General features: G+C 31.7%; 1 protein-coding gene across 2 annotated transcripts in view; it reads left to right on the forward strand.

The window, feature by feature from the left end:
• The window catches only part of PLXDC2 (plexin domain containing 2), a 463,969-nt gene that overhangs the window by 296,964 nt on the left and 139,734 nt on the right, over positions 1–27,271 (forward strand). For both annotated transcript variants that reach the window (XM_074266811.1, XM_074266812.1), the window contains exon 5: positions 19,195–19,317. In XM_074266811.1, the coding sequence (XP_074122912.1) occupies positions 19,195–19,317 (123 nt within the window). The remainder of the gene's footprint in view (positions 1–19,194; positions 19,318–27,271) is intronic.

Below are 27,271 nucleotides of genomic sequence, written 5' to 3' on the forward strand. Positions count from 1 at the left end.
CAAAGTAAAAAGAATAACCACAAAGCAAACTTCCTTCATTCTCCTCTCCACTAAATACAAAACAAAACAAAAAAAAAACAACAAAAAAACCCCAATAAAATGTAGCCTACTTAAAAAAATAAATAAATAAAACAGCATGTGTGGAAAGAGGGAGCATATATATGAGATTGTACAATGATGAGATGCATATAGAACATTTATTTAAAGGCAAGACAACTAAAAATTCTTGATACTTCAGTAGCTATTTTTCTTTTCTCTCTTTATAGAGGCCTGTGAGTTTCCACTTGGTTAAGAATCTCTGAAGGGTCTGTTTCTCCTTTTCTTGATTACTAGGTCTAGCTTTTAGTAAAGTCTATGGCTGGTTTGGTTCTGTACTGTTAGGCTTCCAATTCTCTCAAGTTACTTCTTCCCTTTACAGTGTTTTTTAGATTTTTATTTATTTGGAGCATGTGTGTCTGGTTCCTCTGTTTTGTCTTGAAACACTTGAACAAATCATTTCATTGCACTGATTAAAGAGATTTTTTTCTTCTAAAGAAGTCACAACAAGATGCCATACCTGATAGAGGAAGAGAGAAAGAAAAGGGTAGAAAAACAGTCTTCTACCTTCTAGTCTCCCTCTTGAGATTCATCTCCTCAGAATACTTCCAAGTCTCTACTCCCTTAAAGTCCTTAGAGTTTAATAAAGAAAGGCCCCCAGGGATGTAGACTCCCCTCTGACATAATGAAAAAGAGTTTGGAGCAGATTATTTTAACTTCTTTGCAACTATTCTTCATACTCTGCTGTGGGATTTTAATCAAAACAAAACAAAATCCCTTATTAGATCATTTGTTGCATAGACTTTAACTATTTTTATTGGAGGAGAAAGGAAAATCTTATCATTCTGATGGGAAAGTGTCATTTTTATTCACAGTCCTTGTACTTTATATTTTTAAATGCATGTATTTCAAAGTTTAGTTGGGGGCAGGTGAGATGAGGAGAAATAAGAATGATTATTTGGGGCCCAGGATATGTTTTTCTTATTTCATAATTTTGCTTAATATAGATCTTGCCCTTACACCTACCCCAAAGTTTGGAAAGGGATGATGAGTGAATTCAATAATTTTTATAAAAAATAAGATTATAAAAGCAATGAGGAGAGACAAGTATATACTATGTATTATTATTCTAAATAATTGATATTCTTCCTGCCCTGAAGCTTTTTTAGGCAAGGGACTTTGGGCATATTAGTTTTCTTATGTTGAAGATTACCCATAAAATTTAAAGTATATCTTATTTAATGATTACCCTACTATTTCTTTCTCTTGTGCCTTTCTTATGAGATTATACACATACACATATACATATATATGTATATAATGTGTTAATGTGTGTGCTGTGTCAATATGTGTATATGTATATATATTTCTGTATTTAGCTACCAATATCTATATATGTATGTATACATGTATGCTAATAATAGCATTTCTATAGCCCCTACTATGTGCCAGGTACTTGACAATATTACCTTATTTGATCCTGGGAGCTAAGCATTATAATTACCTCTATATTACAGTTGGGGAAACTGAGATACACAGAAATTATTTTGCCCTGATTCACACAATTGGCAAGTGTTTGAAGCAAGATTTGAACATAGGTCTTTCTGACTTCAGTGTTCTATCCTCTATGCTTTATTATGTACACATGCAGTTCTTATATCTGTTCCTTCCAAGGAGAAACTATTTTTGCCTTTCTTTGGCTATTTTAGTGCTTGGCTATTTTAGTATAAGATCAGTAAATTCTTATTGATTTGATTTTGGGGAGGATCATGGTTCACATTCATGGGAAAAATTCTTTTCACCTAAGTTGAGAATTTCATTCTCCTGTCTTGACAAAGCATTAAATAGATAAACTCTTCTTTCACATAAAAGGGCAATATGAAAAACCTGACCTTGTGCCAAACTTCTGTATAAGGTACCCATCCAAAGACTATCATACGTGACTAATTAGAGCTTCAAATGGATTTTGGTACTGCCCTTTTTTGTGTCACTTTAAAAATAAAAGAAAATTTACCCTAAAACATCTTTTTGTAAAAGACTTGGTAACTTTTATATTTTTTTTTAGAAGACAACAGAAATCATTGCAGCAAAAGTACATTCTTTTTCTTATTTACTTATAAACTTTTAAATTTCAGTATTCTAAATTTAAATGTTCTATAGCATATGTAGACCTCGTTTTCTTCTGCCAAATAACTAAGTTGAATTAGGTAATCTGTAAATTCTCTTGCTACTCAAAAATTTGGACTCTATAGAAGATTAATGCAAGGTAGCCCTATGATTCATTTTTTCCCTAAATAAGAAAGAAGGCTTAAATTAATGATCCTTTCAGCTCCATCTGGTTGTCTTGGGCACATGGTATTATTATACTACCTTTTTGTTGTTTTTCTACATGCTTTTTCCCCCCTTGCAACTGAATGGTTTTGGAACTAGGCCAAATGCACATCTCATTGAACTGCAAAATGAGTCATTCCAGTGAGGAAAATTTCTTTGTTCTTGTTTTTGTTTCCCTAATTATTCTTGTTTTTGGTGAGCTGGTAAAGTATTCAAGATTTAATTGGAGCAAAAAAACCTGAGGCAGTAGAAAAATCAAACTTCTCTTAAAGAGAATATGAGACTAAATTCTAGTATGTCACCTAATATTGCTGCTGCTATTCTTCCTCCCTCTTTGTAATTGTATGGAATTTTGTTTTAGAGAAAGAGAGAGTGAGTGAGAATGAGTGAGAGAGTGAGTGAGAGAGAGTGAAAAAGCAAGAAAATGACTGAGAGAGATCTGGGGGGGAGAGAGAGAGAGAGAGAGAGAGAGAGAGAGAGAGAGAGAGAGAGAGAGAGAGAGAGAGAGAGAGAGAATATGAATATGTATATGTGTGTGGTCATCTGAGTACTTACTCTATAGCTTCTAATGTAAAGACCTTTTCTGTACTATCTGTAAGCCATTTATCTTCTCCTTCTCAATCCCACCAAGCTTAATGAAGTTAATGCATTTCTAGATTTGAAGTGAAAAATCCTAGCTCTCTCACTTAACTTCATCACCTGGGCAAGTAACTTAATTATTCTGAGTCTCAATTTCCTTATCTCCAACATCAGAGGACTAGACTGGATAATTTCCAAAATCCCTCCTAATGCTAATTCATGAAACAAATTTTTCCATAGTAATTTTTGTTATTTAGAGTGCCTGTACCATTCAGTTTTCCATTCAAATTTTATACATCTAAATGTTTTCTCAAACATGTTTGTTGAGAAGAAGAGCATGCTTCTTGCTTTTGTATGTATACGTATTTTTTAAAAATTGAAATCAGGTAAAACACCTATCTTAAATACATGTGCTTATGTGTATTTATGCATAAAGAAAGATAACATTTTATAAAAATAGGATTCAAATTTAAATTGATAGTCTCTCCACTAATCTCCAATTCAAGTTACTTCATGGTAATAGACATTGCCTCAGTATTTTATTAGCCTGAAAAGCTTTGTTCAGTATTTTATACCATATAAAAGTATAGTCTATGACAAAGCTTCTAAACTATGGTTCGCCACCCCATAATTAATATGAGGGTCATGCAATTATGTTATCAGTTAATATTTGATTTATATAGTTATTTTTCTGGGCTCATGTAAAAATTTCTTCCAAAAAAGGGATTTGTGAGTGGAAAATGTTTAAGAAGCCCTGGTCAAAATCCAACATGAAATGTTTGAAATTTAATCTAATTAATGCTAGTCAATTACTCCTCTATTTCTCTGTCCCACTGCCGATGTCCAAAATGAGCATATTCAATTCTATTTATTAACAATGATAGAAGCATTTATATTCTACCTAAATCTTCTCTAAAAAAATAAAAGGACATCATTCTGAAACAGCTTTTTTTGTTTTAAAAAAAATTGGGCATAAAGAGCCTAAAAATCAAAGTCAGAAGGAATATTAGGCATCATATAAATCCAAAACCCATTTTTATTGTGAAACTGAGGTTGTTAAGGGTTAAGTAACTTGATCATCTTCAAAAGCAGAATAAGGAGCAAAGTTAGTGATAACAATCTGGCCCTTTGCCTCCAAAGTATCCTATTTTCACTATGGTGGTGTTATGGTCCTGTTGTCTCTCTCTGTGTATTTAATTCAGCACTTAGATGATCCCTGATCTTCTTTGGGAATATGTTCTCCCCTCCTGTAGAGCAAATAGCAACCTAATTATGTCTTTATTATTCTCATCCATGTCCTCAAGACAAAATATTTATAACACGCCAAAGCCCTTCTTATTGGTATTTTAGTATTCAATGGCTAATATTGTGACTACTTTCATTCTTATTGTATTACTAACTCATATGCTTTCCTGGTCATGTGTACAATGGGAAGAAACTTTACATAATGAGTTGTGATCCACTGATCTGTACATTTACATCTATTCTTCTTTAGAACCCTTCTCTCCATTGTCTTTTGGAGCACCTGCTCCTACTAATTGGCATTGTGCTAGTGTCTGGGGATAAAAAAGGCAGAAATTAAATAGCAACTAGTCTGACAGAATTTGTCTGAAATCAAGTAGTGTAATACATGTTAAAAAAAGGTAGAAATATATATTCAATCCAATATATGCCTACCTGTGAGAATCCATGGGAGAGCTGTTGGAATACAGGGGAGCCACTTGATAGTGGTTGCAAGAGATCCAATTCAGAATGGATCTCCTCTTAGGAGAGGATGATGTATATGTGGATAGACAGATACATATTTACATATACATGTGTATGTATATGTATATCTATCGTCATGTAAAAGGGCAGGGCAACAAAATGGTCAAATGGATAGAATGTCAGACCTAGAATCAAGAAGACTCATCTTCCTGCGTTCAAATCTGGCATCAGATACTTATTGGCTTTGCGATCCTAGGCATTTAACTCTGTTTACCTCAGTTTTCTCATCTGTAAAATGAGCTGAAGAAGTGAATGGCAAACTAGTTCAATATCTTTGCCAAGATAACATCAAACGAGGCCACAAAGAATCAGATAAAATTACAAATAAAAATCCAGAGGACAACAATTGGGTGGATTATTAAGCTCTATGGATCACAAACTATGCACAATAGTCATAACACAACACAAGAGTCAAGACTGAAAAAAATCACACACACATATATAAAATAAAAATGCACATAAAACTTACACAGGTTGGTTTGGTTTTGTTCTTAAGGGTAAAATCAAAGTCATAATCATTTGAGGGATCAGGAAGGTAAGCAGTAATCATGTCTACAGCCACTTATTAAGTACTTACTAGGTTCCAGGTACTATGGTTAGTGCTGAGCGTATGAAGAAAGGCAAAACAAACACATGAAGAACAAAACAAAGCAAAAACAACGACAAAAAAATAACAAAACAAACAAAAATCAGTTTCTCTCAGAAAACTCAAAATCTAATAAGGGAACCACATTCTAAACAATTGCGTATTTACTTGATGTATAAAGGTTAAATTGGAGGTGAAGGAAAAGTAGTGCTTGTGTTTTATAGAAAATGAGGGATTTAAAATGGTAGAAATATCTACTTATATATCTGCCTATATTTCTACCTACAATCCTTTTCCATAAATCTCAAACATCATGTCCTTTTGGAAATCATGTTCATATTTTGAACAGGAAAAAAAATTTACTTTTCCTTTAGGGAAGGAAAGACAATAAAACCATAAAACCTGAAAAGAAATTTAAGTAGTTATGATAATATTAAAATCTGACCATACAAAGATTGAAAAATAGATATAACTATGTATACTATTTTCAAAATAATACCATATCATGTATACTGTAAAGTGATCTTGTTGCATATTTGTTTAATTAAAGCATCTTTCAAAATCAAGGAAATACAATCTCAAACAGCTTCTCATAAAAGGAAAAATTATAATAGAGGAATCAGAGTTTATTAAGAGGATAAAGTGTTAAAATCAATATTCAATTTCATGTATTTCAAATTTACAACAGCCCTATTCGAGATAACAAAATTCCGATGTGAAATGAACAAACCACAACTTAAAGTTGTTCAATTTCAAATATACAGAATCATTTATCAACTTAAAAAATCTTTGCTGAAGAATATTAAGATTTTACACATTTCTGTCAATCTCCTTGTCCTGTTTATAGTATGTAGTTAATTAATAAATATTCAAGGAATAAACTTATTTCAGATATGAAGGATAGACTCTTAGTGATTTCTTTCACAGATATATATTTTTGGTAAAATATATGAATTCACACAGTAGTCTGGTGGAAAGGAAAAACTTGGAGTTTCTTTATTATGATGTATAATCAAATTAAACACATTTCTACATTAGACAAAAAAAAAAATGAAAATAGTATGCTTTGATCTGCATTGAGATTCCATAGTTATTTCTCTGGATGTTGATAGCATTTTCCATAATATTTTTAGGAATTTTCTTAAATTATTCTGTTACTGAGAAGAATCTATCAAAGTTGATCATCACACAATGTTGTTCATACTGGGTATAATATTCTTCTGGTTTTGCTCACTTTACTCAGCATCAGTTCATCTAAGTCTTTCCAAAATTATTTTAAAAATCTGCTTGATCATCATTTTTTTTTGTTGGAACATAATTATTCCATTATATTCAGATATCATAGTTTGTTCAGTCATTTTCCAATAAAGAGGCATTCTCCTAAATTTCCAATTCTTTGTCCCCATAAAACTGAAGCAAGCTTCAAATTTAAGCAAGGCACCATTGAAAGCTGAGATTATTTCTTAAATATGCTCTCAATCATTCTCCTACCATTTGAATCTGGTCTCAGCTTATTTTCTATCTCTAATATCTGTCCAAAGGTGATATGCTGATATATTCAGTCCATTCTATTCAAGTGTATGGCATACAATAAGGCAGTATATGAATTATGTCTTAAAGTTTTCCTATGAGAAATGCAAAATATATCTCTTATATATTGTAACAGATCTCAATGAAGTAGTCCCTCAGAATCCTCTTTTAAACAGAAAATAAAATGGTACCTATAATTTATAGCATCTGGGGAGTTTCTTTTCTATGGAAATCCTTTCTTCCACTTGAAATCTGCTTAGGCAATACTCCATGATAGTGACAATCACATTTGGAAAGCAGTTATCTCCCTATTTTATGCTCCATTTAATATTGGTAGAGAATCATTGAACAAAATTATTATTATTGTGGTTTTATTCATCAAAGAGTCTACATGATCTAATTGTGTACATGGAAACCATTGAGCTAGAGAAAAAGCTTTTAGGGCTCAGTTTTTTCTCTTGTGTCAAACATTGTTGGGCTATTTATTAATCAACCAATATAAGCACAAAATAATCTTTTCTATCTATTTTATAGCTTTTCAGTTTTGTTCATATGAAGATAGGGTTTGCTAAGAGAAAAAAATATGAAATGTCAGCTATTTTCTCTCATATTTTTGTAAAGTATAAACTCATTAGCTTCAAAGATCTTTCTCTTACAGATTTTATAGAAAGGAAAAAGTTGGTCTGTGGTGGTTAGCTATAAATTCTATCTTGTTCTCCCTTTTTTAATAGTATTAATACAATTTCACTTTTTTAAACTTTCAGACATCTAAAAAATAATTCTCTGAATGCTTTCCAAGCCTACATTTTCTAGATATGGATTTAGTCAGGTCCAGACTCTTTGTCCAGATGTTGTTGATTTTTTTTTTCTCTCTTAAAGCGGTAATTCTGTGATTACTAGTGAAGAAACTAGATAATTACAAATATATAGGAAGATCTATTCCATTTCATTGTTAATTGTTGTTACTGTTTTCCTGTGCTTCCATTTACTCTTTCAATGCCTTTGGATAAGGGATAATCTGACTTAATTTAATCTTCTATCAAGCTATCTTCAGATTTATTTTTCTCCATTGACTGTTTTTTTATTATTAATTTTGAAGAATGAAATTAATAACAATTTTCTCTAATATTCTGGAAAGGTGATCAAATGTAGGTTCTGGGCTATCTTTTGGCCATTTGTTCATTTATCCAGTAGAGTTTCTTTTCTTTCCTTTTTTTTTTCGAATAATAATTATTCAATCATATTTTTAAAATGTATTATTACAAAATTTACATTATTTATTATATAACATATGATATTACAAATTAATATTATAAATAAAGTAAAAATAAATAAATACATGACTTCACATACCAACTAAACATTTACCCAAGTCATTGAAAAAAATGTTAAATATCACAACCTGAAGCCTAAGTCCCTGGTGTGCTTTACCAGACACTTCCACAAAAGTTCACGAGTCTGTCATTAATGACTCCTCTTTGAAACTAGTTATTCAACAGATTTCATCTCTGTATCACTGTACTGCTCTCTTCTGGAGCTATCTATAGTTGCTAAGTTGCTATCCATAGCCCAACATTTTCCCCATAAGAATGGATTGATTGACTTTATCAAATCTGTTGTTAAACCCTAAGCAGAAAATATGTACTGTATTTCCCTGATCTACATTTTTATAGCCCTGTCAATAAAGGGAATATAGTAAGGCAGAATCTATCCTTCATAGAGCCTACCTGCATCTTACTGATGACAATTTCCCTTTCTAAATAAATATTCATTAACCATAACTTTAATGTATGGTCTAGGACTTTGGAAAGAACTTAATTCAAGCTTAATGGGTTTTGATTCGCAGATTCTAATATTTTCTTTTTTGTGAAACTTAGGATATTTGCCCATTTTTCTGTAATCCTGCTATACATCTCCAGTCTCTGATCTCTTAAAGATCTTTGACAGGTTACTCATCCATTCAATTTACTAGGATATTCAGTACCTGAAAAAGTGATACATATTCATATGGAACTGTTAACTGATGAAATGTATCCAAGTCTTTACTTTAGCCTCCATACTAAACAAGGTTTACAACTCTTACCTAGCCATTTTTATTCTCTCCTCTCCAGTCTCTCTACTTTTTACTCTCCCTGCAAAGAAAAAAAAATGGAATTGAATAATTCTGCCTTTCTCCATATGTTATTCTGTCATGCACAGTAAGTCCATAAAGCATACATCTTTTTCTTATCTTAACTTTCATCATTTGTTTCAGATCATCCTATACTTTTTTTTTTTTAAGTTCATGAGTCTCACATTAAGAAGCCCAAAACTAACTTTACTATTGTTTTCATATCTAATAGTTTTTATTTACCAGATATTTGCATGGGTAATTTGACAACAATGACAATTGCCAAACCATTTGTTCCAATTTTTCCCCTCCTCCCCTCCCCAGATGGCAGGTTGACCAATACATGTTAAATATATTAGAGTATAAATTAAATACAATATATGTATACATGACCGAACAGTTGTTTTGCTGAACAAAAAGAATCGGACTTTGAAATAGTGTACATTTAGCCTGTGAAGGAAATCCAAAATGCAGGCAGACAAAATTAGAGGGATTGGAAATTCTAGGTAGTGGTGCATAGTCATCTCCCAGAGTTCTTGAGCTGAGTGTGGCTGGTTCAGTTCATTATTGCTCTATTGGAACTGATTTGGTTCATCTCATTGTTGGAGAGGGCCATGTTCATCAGAATTGATCATCATGTAGTATTGTTGTTGAAGTATATAATGATCTCCTGGTCCTGCTCATTTCACTCAGCATCAGTTCACGTAAGTCTCTCCAGGCCTTTCTGAAATCATCCTGTTGGTCATTTCTTACAGAACAATAATATTCCATAATATTCATATACCACAATTTATTCAGCCATTCTCCAATTGATGGGCATCCACTCAGTTTCCAGTTTCTGGCCACCACAAAGAAGGCTGCCACAAACATTTTTGCACATACAGGTCCTTTTCCCTTCTTTAAGATCTCTTTGGGATACAAACCAGTAGCAACACTGCTGGGTCAAAGGGTAGGCACAGTTTGATAACTTTTTGAGCATAGTTCCAAATGGCTCTCCAGAATGGCTGGAGATCATCCTATACTTTAGCACTTTTGGGGTTTTCCTTACAATAATAAGCAACTACTCAATGAATCTGTACTCTCTTCATGTTGGTGAGTTAGAACTCAATATTTTGCCTGACATTCTCCTAACTTCTAATTTCTTATCTTTGTTAAAGTCAACATGATCTCTCCAGTCATGATGTAGGCAACCTTGGAGTTGTCCTTGACTTCTACTTACCTCATCCCATACATCTAATGTGTTGCTTAATCTTATCACAAAGTTTCTGGTACCTATTTCTATCTTGTCAATATAGCTACCAACTTATATCAAGATTGCACCCTTTTCATCTAAGCAACTGGAATAGCCTTCTTATTGATCTTCCTTTCTCAAGTTTCTCCTCTATCTGATGATCTACCTCTCACTTAGTTGCTAAAATGCTTTAGACATAACACTCTCCTCGATAAATTCCATTCTCTATTACTTCTCTGATTATATCCAAACATTTTTTCAGCTTTTAAAATCCTTTACTCCTGGATCTAATCTTATCTCCCTGATCTGATTATTAAATTTGTGGAGTCTTCATTCCAGCCAATCTATTTTTACTGTTAAGCTTATGTGCCTCTGAATTTCCCGCTTTTTTGCCTTTTCCTAATCTGTCTTAAATGTCTGGTTTCTTTCTTTTCTTTTTGCAATCCTGTTTTCTTGAAAATTGATTTTATCTGTATGACATATAACCTTTCCTCATTAATTAAGGTGCTGTCTCTCCCCAACAAAAAATTTTGTATTTATTGTGTGTGTGTGTATATATATACATATATATATATATTTATATATAGGTATGCATGTGTATATGCATGCATAATGCACATGTATGTGCACATGAATATACCTACATATACAAAGAAAGCAAATTTATTTATATGTGTATATAAATAGATAGTGTATGTGTGTATATGTGTCTCTACCAACTATACCTGTTGAAGAAGGTTTCTTTTTGGCTTTATCCCAGTAGCTAGTACAGTGACACAGAGTTAGTATTTAATAAATGCTGATTAATTGTTAGAAAATTATAGGTATGATTGTATTTCTTCTCTGTTAAGCAGTAAACACTTTAAAATACCTATTATATTCTAGGCTCTGTGTTAAGTGTTGAGGATACATCATTAAATATTTAATATAGTCCATCCACTCAAAGAATCTTATAATCTGTCAAGGGAGATTATGTGCATTTATTAGATGTATACAAGACCCACAGAGAATAGTTGGAAGATAGGTGGCCAAATATAAATCTTATCCAGGATTTTCAATATACTAATGGAAAGAAGGGGAAAATATACATGAGTTCTGAACTCATGCAAAAGGATAGGGACCTAAACTGGAATGAGGGTAGAGTGAGTTGAATTTAGTAGAATGAAATTCTGCACACCAAATTCTTCAAGTACATTATAAGGGTATTCCTGCATAAGAAGGGGAGACCTTTTCTATTTATTTTTCTAAAAAATGTAATACTATGTATTTTATAGAACATATCTGAAAATAACTCCTCTACCATTCCTAGAAGGAAGAAGTTTAGGAGTTTAAGGGAAAAAGCCATCCTTTAAAAAGTTAATAATATCTTCTTCATATTGCCGATTTAATTTTTGTTATCTATGCATGATGAAGATATTAATTAAATGAATTCCAGGTGAGGTTTTTCACAAATATAATTCCTACTGAGGTTATAAGATGAAAGTCAAAAATCATCTTATACATTTATTATATATTCCTATACAGTATTTGTATTTATTTGTACATTTGAAATATGAAGGCCAACAAATATAGTTAATGAAATTGTACTGAATTTCCATCACCACCACCACTACCACCACCAATAGTGCTCCTTTTCCTTTTCCCACAAGAATACAGTTCCTTTCTTGGTCTTATTGGCTTCAGAACCTTTGAATGTGTGTGTGTTTTTTAAACTAACAGTTTATATATTACAATACATCCAGGGAATTTCCCAATGAGCTGTGCATTCCACTGACAACAAAACTCTGCCCAGTGGAAACCTCTGTTATGTGAAACCTCTCATTGTATAGTCACTACTGGCAGACAGTTACTTTGCCAGACAACTTACCGAAGCATTTTAATTTTCAAATTAGCAATCATTGCAACATATGGTTTTGCTTAGCAGACTGACTAAATTATAAACAGTAAGCATTTGGCTCATGCTTTGCACTCTGTGTGTGTGTGTGTGTGTGTGTGTGTGTGTGTGTGTGTGCATGTATGATCTTAGCTGCTTCCTGAAATTATATCTGTGTAAAATACAGCAAGACAAAAAAAATGTCATCTATAAGATTCCTGAAGTTTTTCTGTCACTAATTTTGAACAAGAAAGGATTGAAAATCCATAAAATGCTTCCTTTCCTTATAAGTGAAAGAGTTTCTCATTCTCACATCCGATCAACAGTAGACCCAAGAACAAGAAGAGGAAGATTTTTTTCCTAAATTGTGGTATGTAGAAGAAGAAAATCACCTTTGCAGATCTATGAAGTTTTTTTTAGGGTTCATAGATATAAAGAAAAAAAAAATCCCGAGATGTTTTCTTGTGCTTTACAACACAGGCGCTTCATCTGGTTTTCAGCATTTAATGTCATGCCAGTAAAATCGGGCAGCTCTTCCCTCTTCCCTCTTGGGTCAGAACCTTAAGGGAAAGATGATTCAGTGCATTTTTTTTTAGCCACTTCAACATTAAAATTTCACAGGATGGTTCACAGCCAATTACAGGCTCTACATGCTCACCCTTTACAGCATGACACTTGCTATAAAATGAAGCAACTGTTTGTAATAAACAGAGGATGATGTTTTATAAACTCATTATTCTCTCAAACTAGTGAGGAGGGTTTTATTAAATCAAGAATTCCAAGTGTAGGTACTTTGGTAGAACAGATGGAAAGGAAGTTTCCCTGTGAGTTGTATTGGTTGTTTGGTTAATTGCCGAGCCTTAAAAGTAGTCACTAGAAGCAGAAATCAAGATGAGATGCAAGCAGAAGTGTGATGCATCTCCTTTGGAATAGATTAACAACAATCACAAACATTTTTGTCTAGGGTCAAACATGGCTGCCGAGTTCTAGTGTTAAAATGGGAGGTCCCCGGTAGGATGTCAGTATCTAAGGTGGGCTTAGCCCTTATTTCCCATGTGTGTTGTCAGAAAAGAGTAAGCTAAGTAAACATATAAATTACAACCTGACATAATCCATGTAAATCACATTGAAAAGCTTAAAAGTCTTATATAAATGTAAGCAATTATATCATTCAAATATATATCTATAGCTTACATATATTTCATTCATCTATTATCATGCACTTCTCTAGGTAAAGCAGGGCAATAAGGAGTATAAATGCCCTCACTGTACATATGAAAAAAAATAAAAACAATGAGGCTTAGAGGTCTATATGATTCAGGAAGCTAAAGTTAATAATCTATACAGGCAAGAGAGAAACTGTTATAAATGAATTCCTGCCTCCTTCCCTCCTTCCTCCCCTGAGACTGATGCTCTGTCTACCTAGCTGCCCCTTATTATATAGTTCTCAAGAGGTCTGTTTCACTTTGTTGTATGTATCTTTAACACCTAATACAATATTTAGTATGTAAGAAGTACTTAATAAACGCTTGTATATCAACCTCTGGGTTCACACACTCAGCCATGGGCATAGTCCTTAGTGGGCACCTGTATAAGGTGGAAAATATACCAATAAGGATTTGTAATTTTTTTTTTTTTTTTTTTTTTTTTTGGGAATAGACCCAGTCTGGTGAAGGCTATGGAAAGTTCAGATGAAAACTTTTAAATATACAAAATTAAAAACAAAACAAAAAAAAAAAAAACATAGGTTTAAAAAGGAAATGAATTGTATAGAATAAATTCACAAGACTCTAGCTAAGAATATGCGGTTAATTATCTTTTCATCAACTATCAATTACCTAAAATCAACTAATAGCTATTGGTAGGTCCTCAATGTGTTTCTAAATTTACTGACAACTTGGTTTTTCTTTTTTTTTTTTATTAATTTTATAATTATAAATTTTTTTGACAGTACATATGCATGAGTAATTTTTTAATAACATTATCCCTTGTATTCATTTTTCCAAATTATCCCCTCCCTCCCTCTACTCCCTCCCCTTGATGACAGGCAATCCCATACATTTTACATGTGTTACAGTATAACCTAGATACAATACATGTGTGTAAATCCAATTTTCTTGTTGCATGTTAAGTATTAGATTCCGAAGGTATAAGTAACCTGGGTAGATAGACAGTAGTGCTAACACTTTACATTCACTTCCCAGTGTTCCTTCTCTGGGTGTAGTTGTTTCTGTCCATCATTGATCAACTGGAAGTGAGTTGGATCTTCTTTATACAACTTGGTTTTTCAAACACTAAGTAACAAATCTTATATTGAACAATTTGTGTACAAAAAAGAATAAACACTTACCTTAATTTTATCAACTTCCTGTTGAAGCATTTTTTTCTTAGATAAAAGACTGCCTGTTGTTTACATAATTATACAGCTGAAAAACCACTTACAGATCATCTCCTGCAGTCTCTTTTTATGAATAAGCAACCTGGGTTTTTAAAAATTAGACATCTTGTCCAAAATCACAGAGACTTGGTGACAGAATGAGAATTAGAACCCAGTTAATACTGTAAATCCAGTATTATTCCTATTGCATAATTTAATTTATTATGAATAAAAGCCTAAGATACCTGAAAGAAATTACTCAAGAAGTTTGTTGATATATGAGTGTCTGATAAGGTTTTGGATTCTGCATAAAAATTTGAATTTTATATTTAAATATTTAAAGTCCAATTAGGTTAAAGTATCCAGTGCTTCAATAAAGCTTTTACTTTTCAGCCATTAAAAATTCATCTGATTTTTGATAGCTGTTTTCTTTTTTGTAAGCAAGGATAAAAAAAAAAATAGTGTCTTGTGAAAATTACATTAAAGTCATCATGGGATTTTGCACTTTTTTTATCTTGGACTCTTAGAAATAATAATAAAAAAAAAACAACAATCAATAACAACAACAAAATTATTGGTAAGACATAGTTTAAAGCTTATTTACACCTAGCAATAAACAAAGGTTCAAAACCCAGCATAACAGACATTATTACATTTCATCAAATCTTTCTTTTCTGACTTTGGAAAATTTTCCAGACCCCTCCCACAAAGGAAGGAATAAGTAGTTCAGGAAATTGTATGTCTGGAAAATTCTTGCCTGGCGAAAGGACACAGCAATAAATGATGACTACAATCCAGAAAGTAGGTCACAGACAGTAGTGAGTCCCGTCTTGCCAAATTTATACAGAAAGCAATTCAAGGAGAAGTTAATTTTGCTCTTACCATTTATTGTAAGTATTAGCAGTGATAATTAAATATCTGGACTCAGCAATAGCCATGCTTCTTAAAGCAGGAAATGCTCTAAGATGATTTTTTTGTTTGCATCACATTATTTAGAAGCATGAATTGTTTCCACTGAGGGGGGAGGGAGAAAATTCATTCAATCCCTATTTCTGATGAAGTTCCCATCAACTAAGCTTCATACCTTTTGCAAAAATTCATTTGACAGCCAATTAGAGATTCGCATTAGGCTAGGTAACTACCTGGGGTTATTTAGAATAGAACTAAATTTCATTCTAAACTTCCCATCTATAAATGTGATATCTAGCTTTCAGTAGCATTCATTTTCATATGAAATTAAAAATGCATGCCATTAACAGGAAGGAGAATTCATGACCTAGAAATACTCAGGGTAGTTATTTTTCATGAATGTCATTTTGAAGATTTGATTCTGGTCTTTGAACATTTGGGGTGTGACTCTGGAAATATAAGCCTCTAGGGAGATATTAAAAAAGCAAAGATGCTTCTGCCATGAAGGAATTTTCAAAGCAATCATGCATACGTAATAGTAAATATACAAAAACTCAATGTAAGCCCCAAAGATTCTTCCTTCTAAAGATGTGGTTAAGAGAGAACAAAAATTAAAATATCTTTAAAATTCATACTAATTGCTCATCATGGATTCAGAAACATTGCCTCCGAGTGGCTCTTTTTTAATTACTAAGAAAATAATTTCTTAACAGAAACTAAGGGAAAAAGAGATTTTTCCATAAATGTAAAATGAACTAAGAAATGGACAAAATATAATCTACTTCTGAAGTAATTTATTCAAAAATATTTCACCTTGAAGTTTGTGATATGCAAATATAAAAATCAGATTACAGGCCATGATTTTGTTTAGAAGAGCAAAATAAAATAACAGATGTGAAGTTATATAACTTTTAAATACCCTCCAGATGTAAGCAGATGTAAGAACCTATTTTCATTAAAAAAAAAAAAAACAAAAACAAAACAAAAAAAAAAAAAAAAAAAAAAAACAGAATCACCACGTTGGAGAAAATCCTCTAAAATCATCTGGTTTTATCCTTTCTGAAAATATCAGTTACTTATCAGTAGGATCCCTGAATATGGTCATCTAATCTCTATTTAAATATGGCTAGTTATGAGGAACTGATCATCTAATAAAGCAGGTCAGTACATTCTACAAATATTTTAATCATCAGTAACAATAATGTAGGTAGAAGAGGTGAATTGATTATTATGAAACCGGAAAAGTATATTTTGTGCACTCAGAGAATTAATATCCATTCACATTATACTGAGGCAAAATAGATTAGTGCATAGAGAACCAGTTTTGAATTCATTTTGAACCTGGGCTGAAGTCTGACATTGTGAAGACAAATTATTGACAAGTTACTGATCCATGTCAGTGAAGGGAATATGCTTTCAACACAGTTTGAAATCAAAGGCTAAGCTGAAAATGTTTTCTTCCTAAGGAAATTGATCTCAATTAAAAGTTCAATATTTATATGTGTACATATAGTTAAATTGCAGTTATATATATACATATATATATAATTACATATATTAAAGTCATACATATAGACAATAATAGACATAGGCTTCCTAATTAGAGTTTAGACTGATAGCAAAATTTACTGAGTTGACAGTGATGACAGGTAGCCCAAAAGATGATGGCAAAAAGCCAATTTTAAATTAAATATTTGTCACAGGTAATTGACAAAGTGAATAATTGATTGTTGGCTGGAATTGTTATAGAAAAGATGCTCAGATGACTTTATTGGCAAGTTAATCTACATTAAGCTCACTTTTAGCCAGAATAGGGAAGCACTGATAATTTTTTAATCAGACATATATATAAACATATATATACATATATATGTGTATATATATATATATATATATTACATTTTAAAAATAAAATTTTCTTGATATTTCCTATTTCTTACGTTGCCATAGTATCTTTTTATATATAGACCATCCTGTTTGGCAAATAATGTTTTTAGAGAGGAAAAAAAGAAAAATGTCAAAATAACTAATGAATCCATTGAAAAAATATCTGAAAATGTCTGTACTGTGTAATACCTGTAGACTTCCTACCTTCACGAAGAGATATGTTGGTGGCATCTTCTCATCTCTTCTTTTGCACCTGATGTGATCTTGGTAATTTTGTTAGATTTGCTATGGAGTATATTGTTTTCTTGCTTCTGATTACTTCACTTTGTATTTGTTCATATAGAAATTTCCATGGTTGTATACATTCATCCCACATCATTTCTTATAGCACAGTGATATTTGATTACTTTCAAGTATCAACATTTGTTCAAACATTCCTCATTTGATGGATATTTATTTTGTTTTCCATTTTTAACCCTCACAAAAATGGAGTTTAGATGTTTTAAAATATATGAGCACTCTATCCTTATCAATGGCTTCCTTGGGGTTATATTCAGTAATGGCGTCTCTGGATCAAAATGTGTATGGGAAATACAGTCACCTTATTTGTGTAGCTCCAAATTCCTTTCCAGCTTCTTTTCAATTTCCAGAGGACTTTCTGACTCAGGTGTTATCATTTGCTTTTACTTTATAGTATTTATTCATAGAGACTTGGACTCATTTTTACTGAATCTAGAGGCCGTATTTCATTGTGCTGTTAGCGTTTTCCGTATCTGTTCCTGTAGGGTCTTGGCCAATCTGGCTGTTGAGGCTCAAGCAAACTTTTGAATCCCTGGAGCCAGGATCTCTAAAGTACAGGAAAGAGTGAGAAGGCAATGGGATTATGGGTTTTGTAGCCCTGTATTTGGGTCTGCTAGCATGTAGCTAAGTATCAGCTCCAGTATTTAGAGGATTATTATTATTATTATTATTATTATTATTATTATTATTACTATTATTAATTTCTTTTGGATTCTAGGTGTCCTAGATTTTAGAAACAGTTGATATTGCTTTATTTTTCATGTTAAAATTTTGTTTTGGAGTAGTACAGGATGTTTGGAAATAGAAAGTCAAGTCAACTTGCTTATGTGACCTGAAAGTGATTTTTTAATCTTATCTACAAATATATCTTAGGGCTAATGAAGTTTAAGTAATTTGAGGAAAGTACTAGTTAGCATTATTCTTTCAAACTTTTTAATTGTGAATTATAAATTGTTTGAATAAACTATATAGCTGTAGCTATATAGTTCATGATATACTTTAAATGGATAGATTGAGTGTTGTTTGATGTTAATATTAACAAATGTATATCATATAAATTATTTATCTTACTCTTAAAGTAATATGAGTAATAATGAAAAATGGTCAGTATTTCTAATGTTTACAACAGAAATGTAGCCCACAATTGGTTTTAGCACTATGTAAGCATCAATCAAGTAAATTTTTTAGGAAAATCATACTACCATCTCTCTAAAAACTTTGTTTCCTATTTGTATTGTTTATTTAAAATTTTTAGTATGTTTACTTAATAATAATATGTATTAATATTAACAATCAATAAACATAAATCCTATATGTATTTTAATTAATTAATGGCATAAATAATTAATACATTAAATAAAATTTATGAAAATAATTATATTGTTTATGATTATATATAAATATATTTATGTCATATATAAGTATATTTGCATGTATTATATAAATATGTTTGCATAATTATATTATTATGTGATATATAATATAATAAATGATAATAATAAACCAAATCCAATCTTTGGCTTCTAATTTGATGTATTAGCTCCAAAATAATATAGTCAAGCAGATCTTCACTTATTTTTAGTCTTAGATATAATTTATTTTCCAGAGATGACCTATAGTTGTGATGCCTATAGGTCTACAAAATTATTTACCTCTTTTTCTATTTTTATTCTCGCAGGTTTTATATATACAGGGGAAATTGTACACCGAATGCTAACAGCCACACAGTATATAGCTCCTTTAATGGCAAATTTTGACCCTAGTGTGTCCAGAAATTCGACCATCAGATACTTTGATAATGGTATGTATCTTCTTAATTTTATCACTTATTTGGTGCATTTGAACAACACATTTACCCAAACATTGAACTAATCTGAAAATATTTTGTTATTGCATTTATAACAAAGATTCCATAGAAGGCATATATGCAGTATGTTCAACATTTGACTTTCTTATATAGGGTAAAAATCTCATATTGAAGAACAAAATATTGTTTGGGTATTTTTTTTTTTTTATTTTGCTCATCAACAGTAACATACCCTATAGAGGTTGAATGACATTTTCATCTCTATGGGAAATTATAGGGAACATCCTCTTTTAATGGAGTTTAGAATGAACTCCATATTGTAGGATACATAAAATTGTATAGCAAAGAAAAATGCACTAAAACTTCAGGATTTGTAATAAGCATTGATAGAAAATTGAAGGTAAATAATGTTATTTTGAGTTATCTGACTCCCAATTCAAGACACGGTATGGAAAGTCTCTGTTAACTATAGAAAACTTCCATATGAAATACATACACATTATATGTGTGTAGTGTGTATCTATGTGTGTGTGTGTATATATATATATATATATATATATATATATATATATATATATATATATATATATGTGTGTGTGTGTGTGTGTGTGTGTGTGTGTGTGTATACAAGCACATACATATACATATGTGTGTGAATATATGGAGGGAATATTTATCCATCTCTCCATCTGTATCCCATATAGAACTATATCCATGTGCTTACATATTCACCCATAGAACTAGAAGCACTCCAATTGGTAAAAAAAATTCTAAAAACAAAAAACCCTCCTGTAATTGCTATGCATGATTTTGTGAAAACCCTGAAATTCACCCTGAAATTCCAGTTTGAACCTTATTGGTTATAATCCTGTGAGCATCTTCCTGAAAGGTTGCATGGTTGGTTCACAGATAATTCACTTAAGAGCTAAGTATTAGCAAGTTCCACTTCTGACATTTATTGGCTGTGTACTTTAAGATAAAGTCCTTAACATCTCTGAGCTCTGGTCAATCCTACAAAAATATAAATGGCACAGATAGATCAAACCTGAGAGTTTCCTCATATCAGATTTCATTATACCCATAGAATCCCAGGACCAGTCCCCAGCCCAGTTCTTTTTCTAAATTTCTATCTTTGCAATACTCCTTTACACCATGGCTAGTACACCTTGCCAATTTGCGTCTTGATGTCTGCCATTTGGTATCCTCATTTAACAAGGCACATGCTTCCTTTTCATATACCTCTTCTCAACCTCTTCTTCCTATTTAGTCGTGTCCATTTGTCAATTTTACCTGTCCTGCCACCAGCTGGAGATTAGAATCTATGCTCTAGACTGAATAAGGTGCCTTTTGTATTTTTGTTCTTTTTATTCTTCTCTACCTCACATTCATAAGTTCTGAGATGATTTCCTTCTGAAGAAATAATATAAAAATAACGAGTCGTAGCAATAGTACCTATAATAATAAAATAATTATTATAATAATTAGCACTTACATAATACTTTAAAGGTTTGCAAAGTATTTCACAAATATCTACTTTTATCTTTACCATAACCCTTGGTGGTAGATATTATTATTATTACTGTGTTATAGCTGAGGACACTGAAACAAATAGAGGTTAACTGATTGACCCAGGATCACAAAACTGGAAAGCATCTGAGGAAAGATTTGAACTTGTGTCCCTGATTTCATTTACAGAGCTCTTTCTCATATGGCCATCCCTTTCTTGATAGTTCCTTTAAAAAAAAAACAAAAAAAAAAAAACAGAGCTGGAATTGGTATCCTTCTGGAGCCTTCCTGCTACTTTCAAATCATCATTCTGATAAAATAAGCTCCCTGAAGGAAATTTTTTTCTAACTTCTAAATTATGTTCCTGGTGCCTAGCATAGTGTTTGAGATATGGCAAGCCCCTTAATAAGCACTTTTTAATTGAGTTAAAGAATATAAAATAAAATAAAAAAAACTAAGAATTGGAAGAGATCTCAGAAGCTTTCTAGCCCCATGCTCATTTTAAAAAATCAATGATGCTAATTTCATCTGGCGTCTATATTGCAATTTAATAAAGTTTTATTTAACCCATTTATATGTTCTATTCACTTTTTAAAATACTATTTTATTTCTTCTCAACTGCATATTTTTTATTTTATTCTTACTGTCAGACTATATATTTTCTCATATTAACAATAAGGAAATTTGGGCTGAGAGGTTAATAGTGAAAACTTAGGCGACTTATCTATAGTCACACAAATAATAAATATCTAAAGAACTATTTGTACCCAGGTATTCTTATCTCCTAATCTCTAATTCTCATCATTATGCCATCAATCCTTAGCTTATTCAATAAAAGATAACCCAACTTTTTCTTGAAGAGTATACTTGGAAGCACTCACTACTTCCAGATGGTTGTCAATTCTGACTTTGGTGTTAGTTATTCTAATGTTCCAGTGCTGTACTTTCTACTGTATTTTAATCTCAAAGAGGCAGCATGGTGCAATCTTGATGATTATGACAATAACAGCACCCTGCTTCTGCCACTTAACAATTCAATGAGTCATTTAAACTTTATGGACCTTGGTTTCATCATCTATAAAATGCCTGAGAGGAATTAGAAGATCTCTGTGGTCCTTTCCAGCCTAAAACCTGTAATCTTGTGATCAATCCTTTTGACTTCTGCTACTTTTATTCCACTAATCCACAAACCTGGCATTTCTTGGGGAAATCCATATAACAGCTCAGTCACTGTTCTCCTTCCCAAGTTAATGAAGCAAGTTGGATATTGACATTTAAGTATAAGACACAATCAAGCTTTTCTCCTACTTTAACTGGCCCTTTATGGCTTTCTAGCAGTCTTTTATTCATCAATTATTAGTCTCATTTATATTCCCCACATTGACTATTCTTATTCTTCTCTTCCTTATCCCATGCCATATTCATTCTCAGAAGAGGAGTTTACTTTCTACTTTTTTTTGGGGGGGTGAGGAGAAGGGACAGAGAGAATAAGGTCATTTAAAATGAACTTATATGCCTATTGGACCTTATAGCTTAAAACTTGATTGAATCTTCTATAATTTTTTTCAAGTTTCTTTTTTTTTTCCCCTGAGGCTGGGGTTAAGTGACTTGCCCAAGGTCACACAGCTCTATCTACTGCGCTATCTAACTGCCTCTTCAAGTTTCAAAGGAAAGGCTAGTTTACTTTCTTGTCAAAGCCAAACTTTCTATTGTCTAGGTATTTCATGACATTTCCTTCTTGTCTTTTTCATCATCTTGTGTAATGTTCTGGTAAGCTTTCTGGAGGTCTTTGGACCAGGCTTCATTTCAGCTGCGTAATCACCACGAGAATAGCCAGGGATAAAATCCAAATTCTTTATTATCTCTTGTCTCCTTCACTTGGAGCCTGGCTAGCTTACTGGAGGGCCTCCAGTGCAGAAATGAAGGACAACCACCAGGAGTCTGATCAAAGATGGAATGCCTCTTGTCTAGTCCTTGTTGCCTCTTATATACTCTATTATAATTACATCATCATAGGTGTCAATCTTGTAGAATTATATTAAGTACTAAGTACAGTGTACTAAACTAGAGAATTATTAATCACATGCTAAACTAGATAACCATTTTCTTATCAAGTCCATTGAAGGTGTTAAACCTTATTTCAAGGATGCTTCTCCAGAGTTCTGGTTCTCTACAATCTTGCTTTGTAGGTCATCCACTTCTTTCCTGCTCTTTCTGCCTCTCTTTTTCTATTGACCCCTTTCCTTCCATTTCAAAATGTTTTCCGATCTTTTCTACTTCACAAAATAAATATTTGCATGATTACATGTATATTCATACACATACATGCACACATTCACTCACTTCTTTGATTCAGATAGCTGTTCTCCTTTTCTATGAAACATTTATTAGGAATAGGCTTTACTCATTGCTCACACTTTATCACTCAATCTCTGCTCAATCTCTTGCATTTAGATCTCTACTAGGACTGCTATTTCCAAAGTCCTTAGTGACATAATTGTTGAATTCAGTTTTTCCTAGTCTTTATTCCATGACATTCTTATGCTATTTGAACTTGCTTTCCATTCCTTGCTTTTTCCTCTTATCTACATCTTTAGCTTCCAAAATATGAATTCCACTTCTTCACTGCCATTACATGTTCCTTCTCTTCCTCTCTCTAAGTGTAAAGAGTCTACCAAGGCACTGACCTGTATTGTCCTTTTCATTGGAAGAGTTTTTTTTTTTCTTACTTTCAGAATTTCATTGATCATAACTATGCAGATAAATTCCAGTCCTCTACTTCTAACAGCAACTTGTCCCCAAGATCTTGTCTTACATTTTCAACTGTTGGTTTTTTAACATCTACCACTACATACCCTTCATGTTTCAAAGTCAATATGCTTGACTTTGAACAATTATTTAACATATTAAAATAAATATTCCCAGGGAAAATTGGGAATATTCTTGAATTCCCTATTTATGTTGACATACTAACATCTTCATTCAGGCTTGAATTCCAGAAGGTTGCGTTGTCTTTAGTTCCTTTCTTTTCCAATATAGTCTCCTTTCTGCTGTCCATGTCACAGTTAACATTTATGTTTTATTCCTGTTTATAGAGTTATACATACATGATGGCATCTGAATACTTTGACTCTTCTCAGCACTCTTCACTGATGCTCTATATCCTGAAAAACAAAATGTAAACATCTTATTTTAGCTTCAGGATTCTCTATTGTCTTGTCCCAAACCTACTTTTTCAGCTTGATTTTATACTTCTCATGCATGCATTCTATATCTCAGCAAAACTTTATTATTTATTCAACCCTTTCATCCTACTTTTTCCTATATAAATGCATCTCAAAATGATATAAGCTTTTTCTATAAAAATCCCTCTTTTATTTCAAAGCTAATTTCTTATTTTACTTTATCTGATACTTTTCCCAATCTCTTCAAATTATAAGTGATTCTTCCCTTCCAAATCATTCACTGATCTCTTTTATTTCTCATATGAAAATATATCCTAAATGTGTTATGCTCATTTTTGTTAATTTAATAAGAATGCTATTAATCTGAAGACAAAAGCTTAATTAAAAAAAAGTTTAAATACCCTCAGTGTCTAGCACAATGTCCATGGTTGGTTGCCTAATAATCTTCATTGGTATTATATTTAATTGAATATTCAGCATGTATAAGAGGACATTACAGGAATCATCACACAAATTAACATCAATTTTTTTTTGCTAAAGTAGGAATAGAATTGAAGTCAAATGTGCCTCTAGGGATGATGAAGTCATGAATAGAGGATTGAAATAATTGGTAGTACAGGTAAAGTTTTCATCTCTGACTTCAATTCGGAGATATAGCTTATGATAAAAACATGATATAATTAAGTTAAAATTATAATTCCTGAGTGGTATTAAAGAACATCATTTTGTTTTCTCAATCATCTGATAATAGAATAACAAGATTTTAGCAAAAAAGAGAAAGCATGTCTATGAAAATAAGGAAAACTATACTGGACAGGAGACTAAGGTAATTTAAAGGACATTAGGTTTAAATCAGAATAGGGAAGGCATTCACATTTAAAACTTTAAAATTATATAGAGAAGAGGACCAAAAGGATATCTAAAAAATCTCTGTAGTAAAGAAAGTATACATTAAGATTCCTATGGGGGGAAAAATTTCCAAAATGGCATTAACTCTTTTGTCTTACATAACAAGCTAAAGGAGATGAGATAAAAAGTTTTCTTTAAATTTTAGCATGAGTTCCTCAGACTTTCCTAGTTAATCCTCTTAGAAGAAAAACATTTATGGATGCATCATACCCTCATGCATATATCATACACACATCTCTTTCTGAATCCTTGTGCATATATGTAAACATGAGTAAGTTTATACACATGTACATATGTATCTATACACACACACATATATGTATATATATATATATGTATATTAAAGCTAATCTCTATTTAAAAACTTTTAACTCTCATGAGAAAAAATAACAGAGAAATTTTAGATAGAGCTAAAAATAGATGTAATATTGTTGGTTGATAAACTGTGACCTGCACATATGCAAAAAGACTATAGCTTGGTTTCTTAATATGATTTTCAGCAATGTCACTCAAGCAAAATATAGTAGCATTTGGAGACTTCAACTTTTATTATGATGGATTACTAGGACATATTAAAAACTATTACATTGACTTTGATGGACTCATATGATTTAATTTGTATCAAATTAATTTAATATGTAGGTAGATTTTTTAAAATAGTGGAAAGGTTTAAAAGAGAGCAAGACATATGTATAGTTCCACCGATTTCATCTGTCAAGTAGGGCAGCTCCAACTTGCTTAAGCAAAGGAGTTTTTAACATAAAGAAAAAAAAAATTCAGGACACTACGTAAGCTTAAATGGAATAGCATATGAGATTTTAATGCTGTAATAACAGTATATTCAAGATTAAGAAAAAAAAAGTAGACCAGGCCTTGGGACAAAATTAATAGTTACAACAAAAACCTATATATAAAATCATGTGTTTATATGCACATATGTGATGGAATATTGAACAGGTGACTCTCTCCTGTCCATACTATGTCTTAGTCTTTGACAAATTGACATGGTAGAGAACATCTGATTTACTTAGCAGTTGAATCTAAGAGAATTTTGAATAAGGTTATTTGTGTTTGACCAAATCATGGGCATATTTGTAAAGGAAGAAGAAAGGGATGAGATTAAAACACAGAACACAGCATAACCCTGACATAGGAAAGAAAGATAAGTATGTGTGTGTATGTGTGTGTAGGTATAAAGCATATATCTTCACAAGATAAGACTATATTACAAAATATTTCAGTATCTGCTATAACCCATCTTTAAATATTGAGCATTCAATAAAAGTTTGGCATAATTCATTGACAGTTTTGATGTAACCATATGTGCTCCCTAAATGGTAGAAAAAACAGTGGTGTGATTGGGGAGGACAAACTAGTCCATGATTAATTCTGGCATTCAGGAAAGAAATAAATAGTAATATTAAAAAAATGAGGAGTTTCCATGGAATATTTAATTTTTTAAAATTTTAAATGAAATGTCACTCTCATTTTTGTACATAATTCTTGCTACTCTATCTAAAGACTATCCCTCATAATAAAGAATACGAAAGAATAAAGAAAAAAATAAGAAAAAAAATCAAAAAGGAAAACCAATCAATAAGTGAACTAAATGGCCAAATGAATGTGTATGCCATGTTTCAGTCATCTTATTCCTCTGGGGAAGCACATGAGTCAAAAGAGCTAAAACAAAAAGTTTTGGAATTTTAATGAAGATCAATTAACATGGAATGGCATTAAATAATCCCTGCCATATTAGCTAAAAAATTTAGATTAATTTAATATTTCATAATTTTGTGTTTCTATGATTCTTATTATGTATTTATGAATAATAAATATACACCATGTTTATACACTCCCAGGGGCCACAGTTATTATTATGAGTGATCTATGCATATATTCAGAAAATTAATCCTTGATTTTTTAATAAACAATATTTATACATTCTTGTGGCTAATCATCTTTATTTGTTCTAGAAATGAGTGTCTCTAAACTCCCTAAACTGATTCCTTGATGATAGGGAAGAAAAGCATACTAGAAGCCTTTTTTAATTTCATAGAGTTCATTTTTTTTTTGATTTCTTTTGTTATTTTTATTGTACAATAATATTTTATTACATTCATAAAAAACTATCTATTCCCCAATTCTCTGAGGCAAAATCCCTTAGATTCTTTTTTTTTTAATTTTTTTTTATTATATATATATATATATATTTTATAATATTATCCCTTGTATTCATTTTTCCAAATTACCCCCCTCCCTCTATTCCCTCCCCCCGATGACAGGCAATCCCATACATTTTACATGTGTTACAATATAGTCTAGGTACAATACATGTGTGCGAATATCAT

The sequence above is a fragment of the Sminthopsis crassicaudata genome, chromosome 5, assembly GCF_048593235.1.
Source record: "Sminthopsis crassicaudata isolate SCR6 chromosome 5, ASM4859323v1, whole genome shotgun sequence".
Classification (NCBI taxonomy): Eukaryota; Metazoa; Chordata; class Mammalia; order Dasyuromorphia; family Dasyuridae; genus Sminthopsis; species Sminthopsis crassicaudata.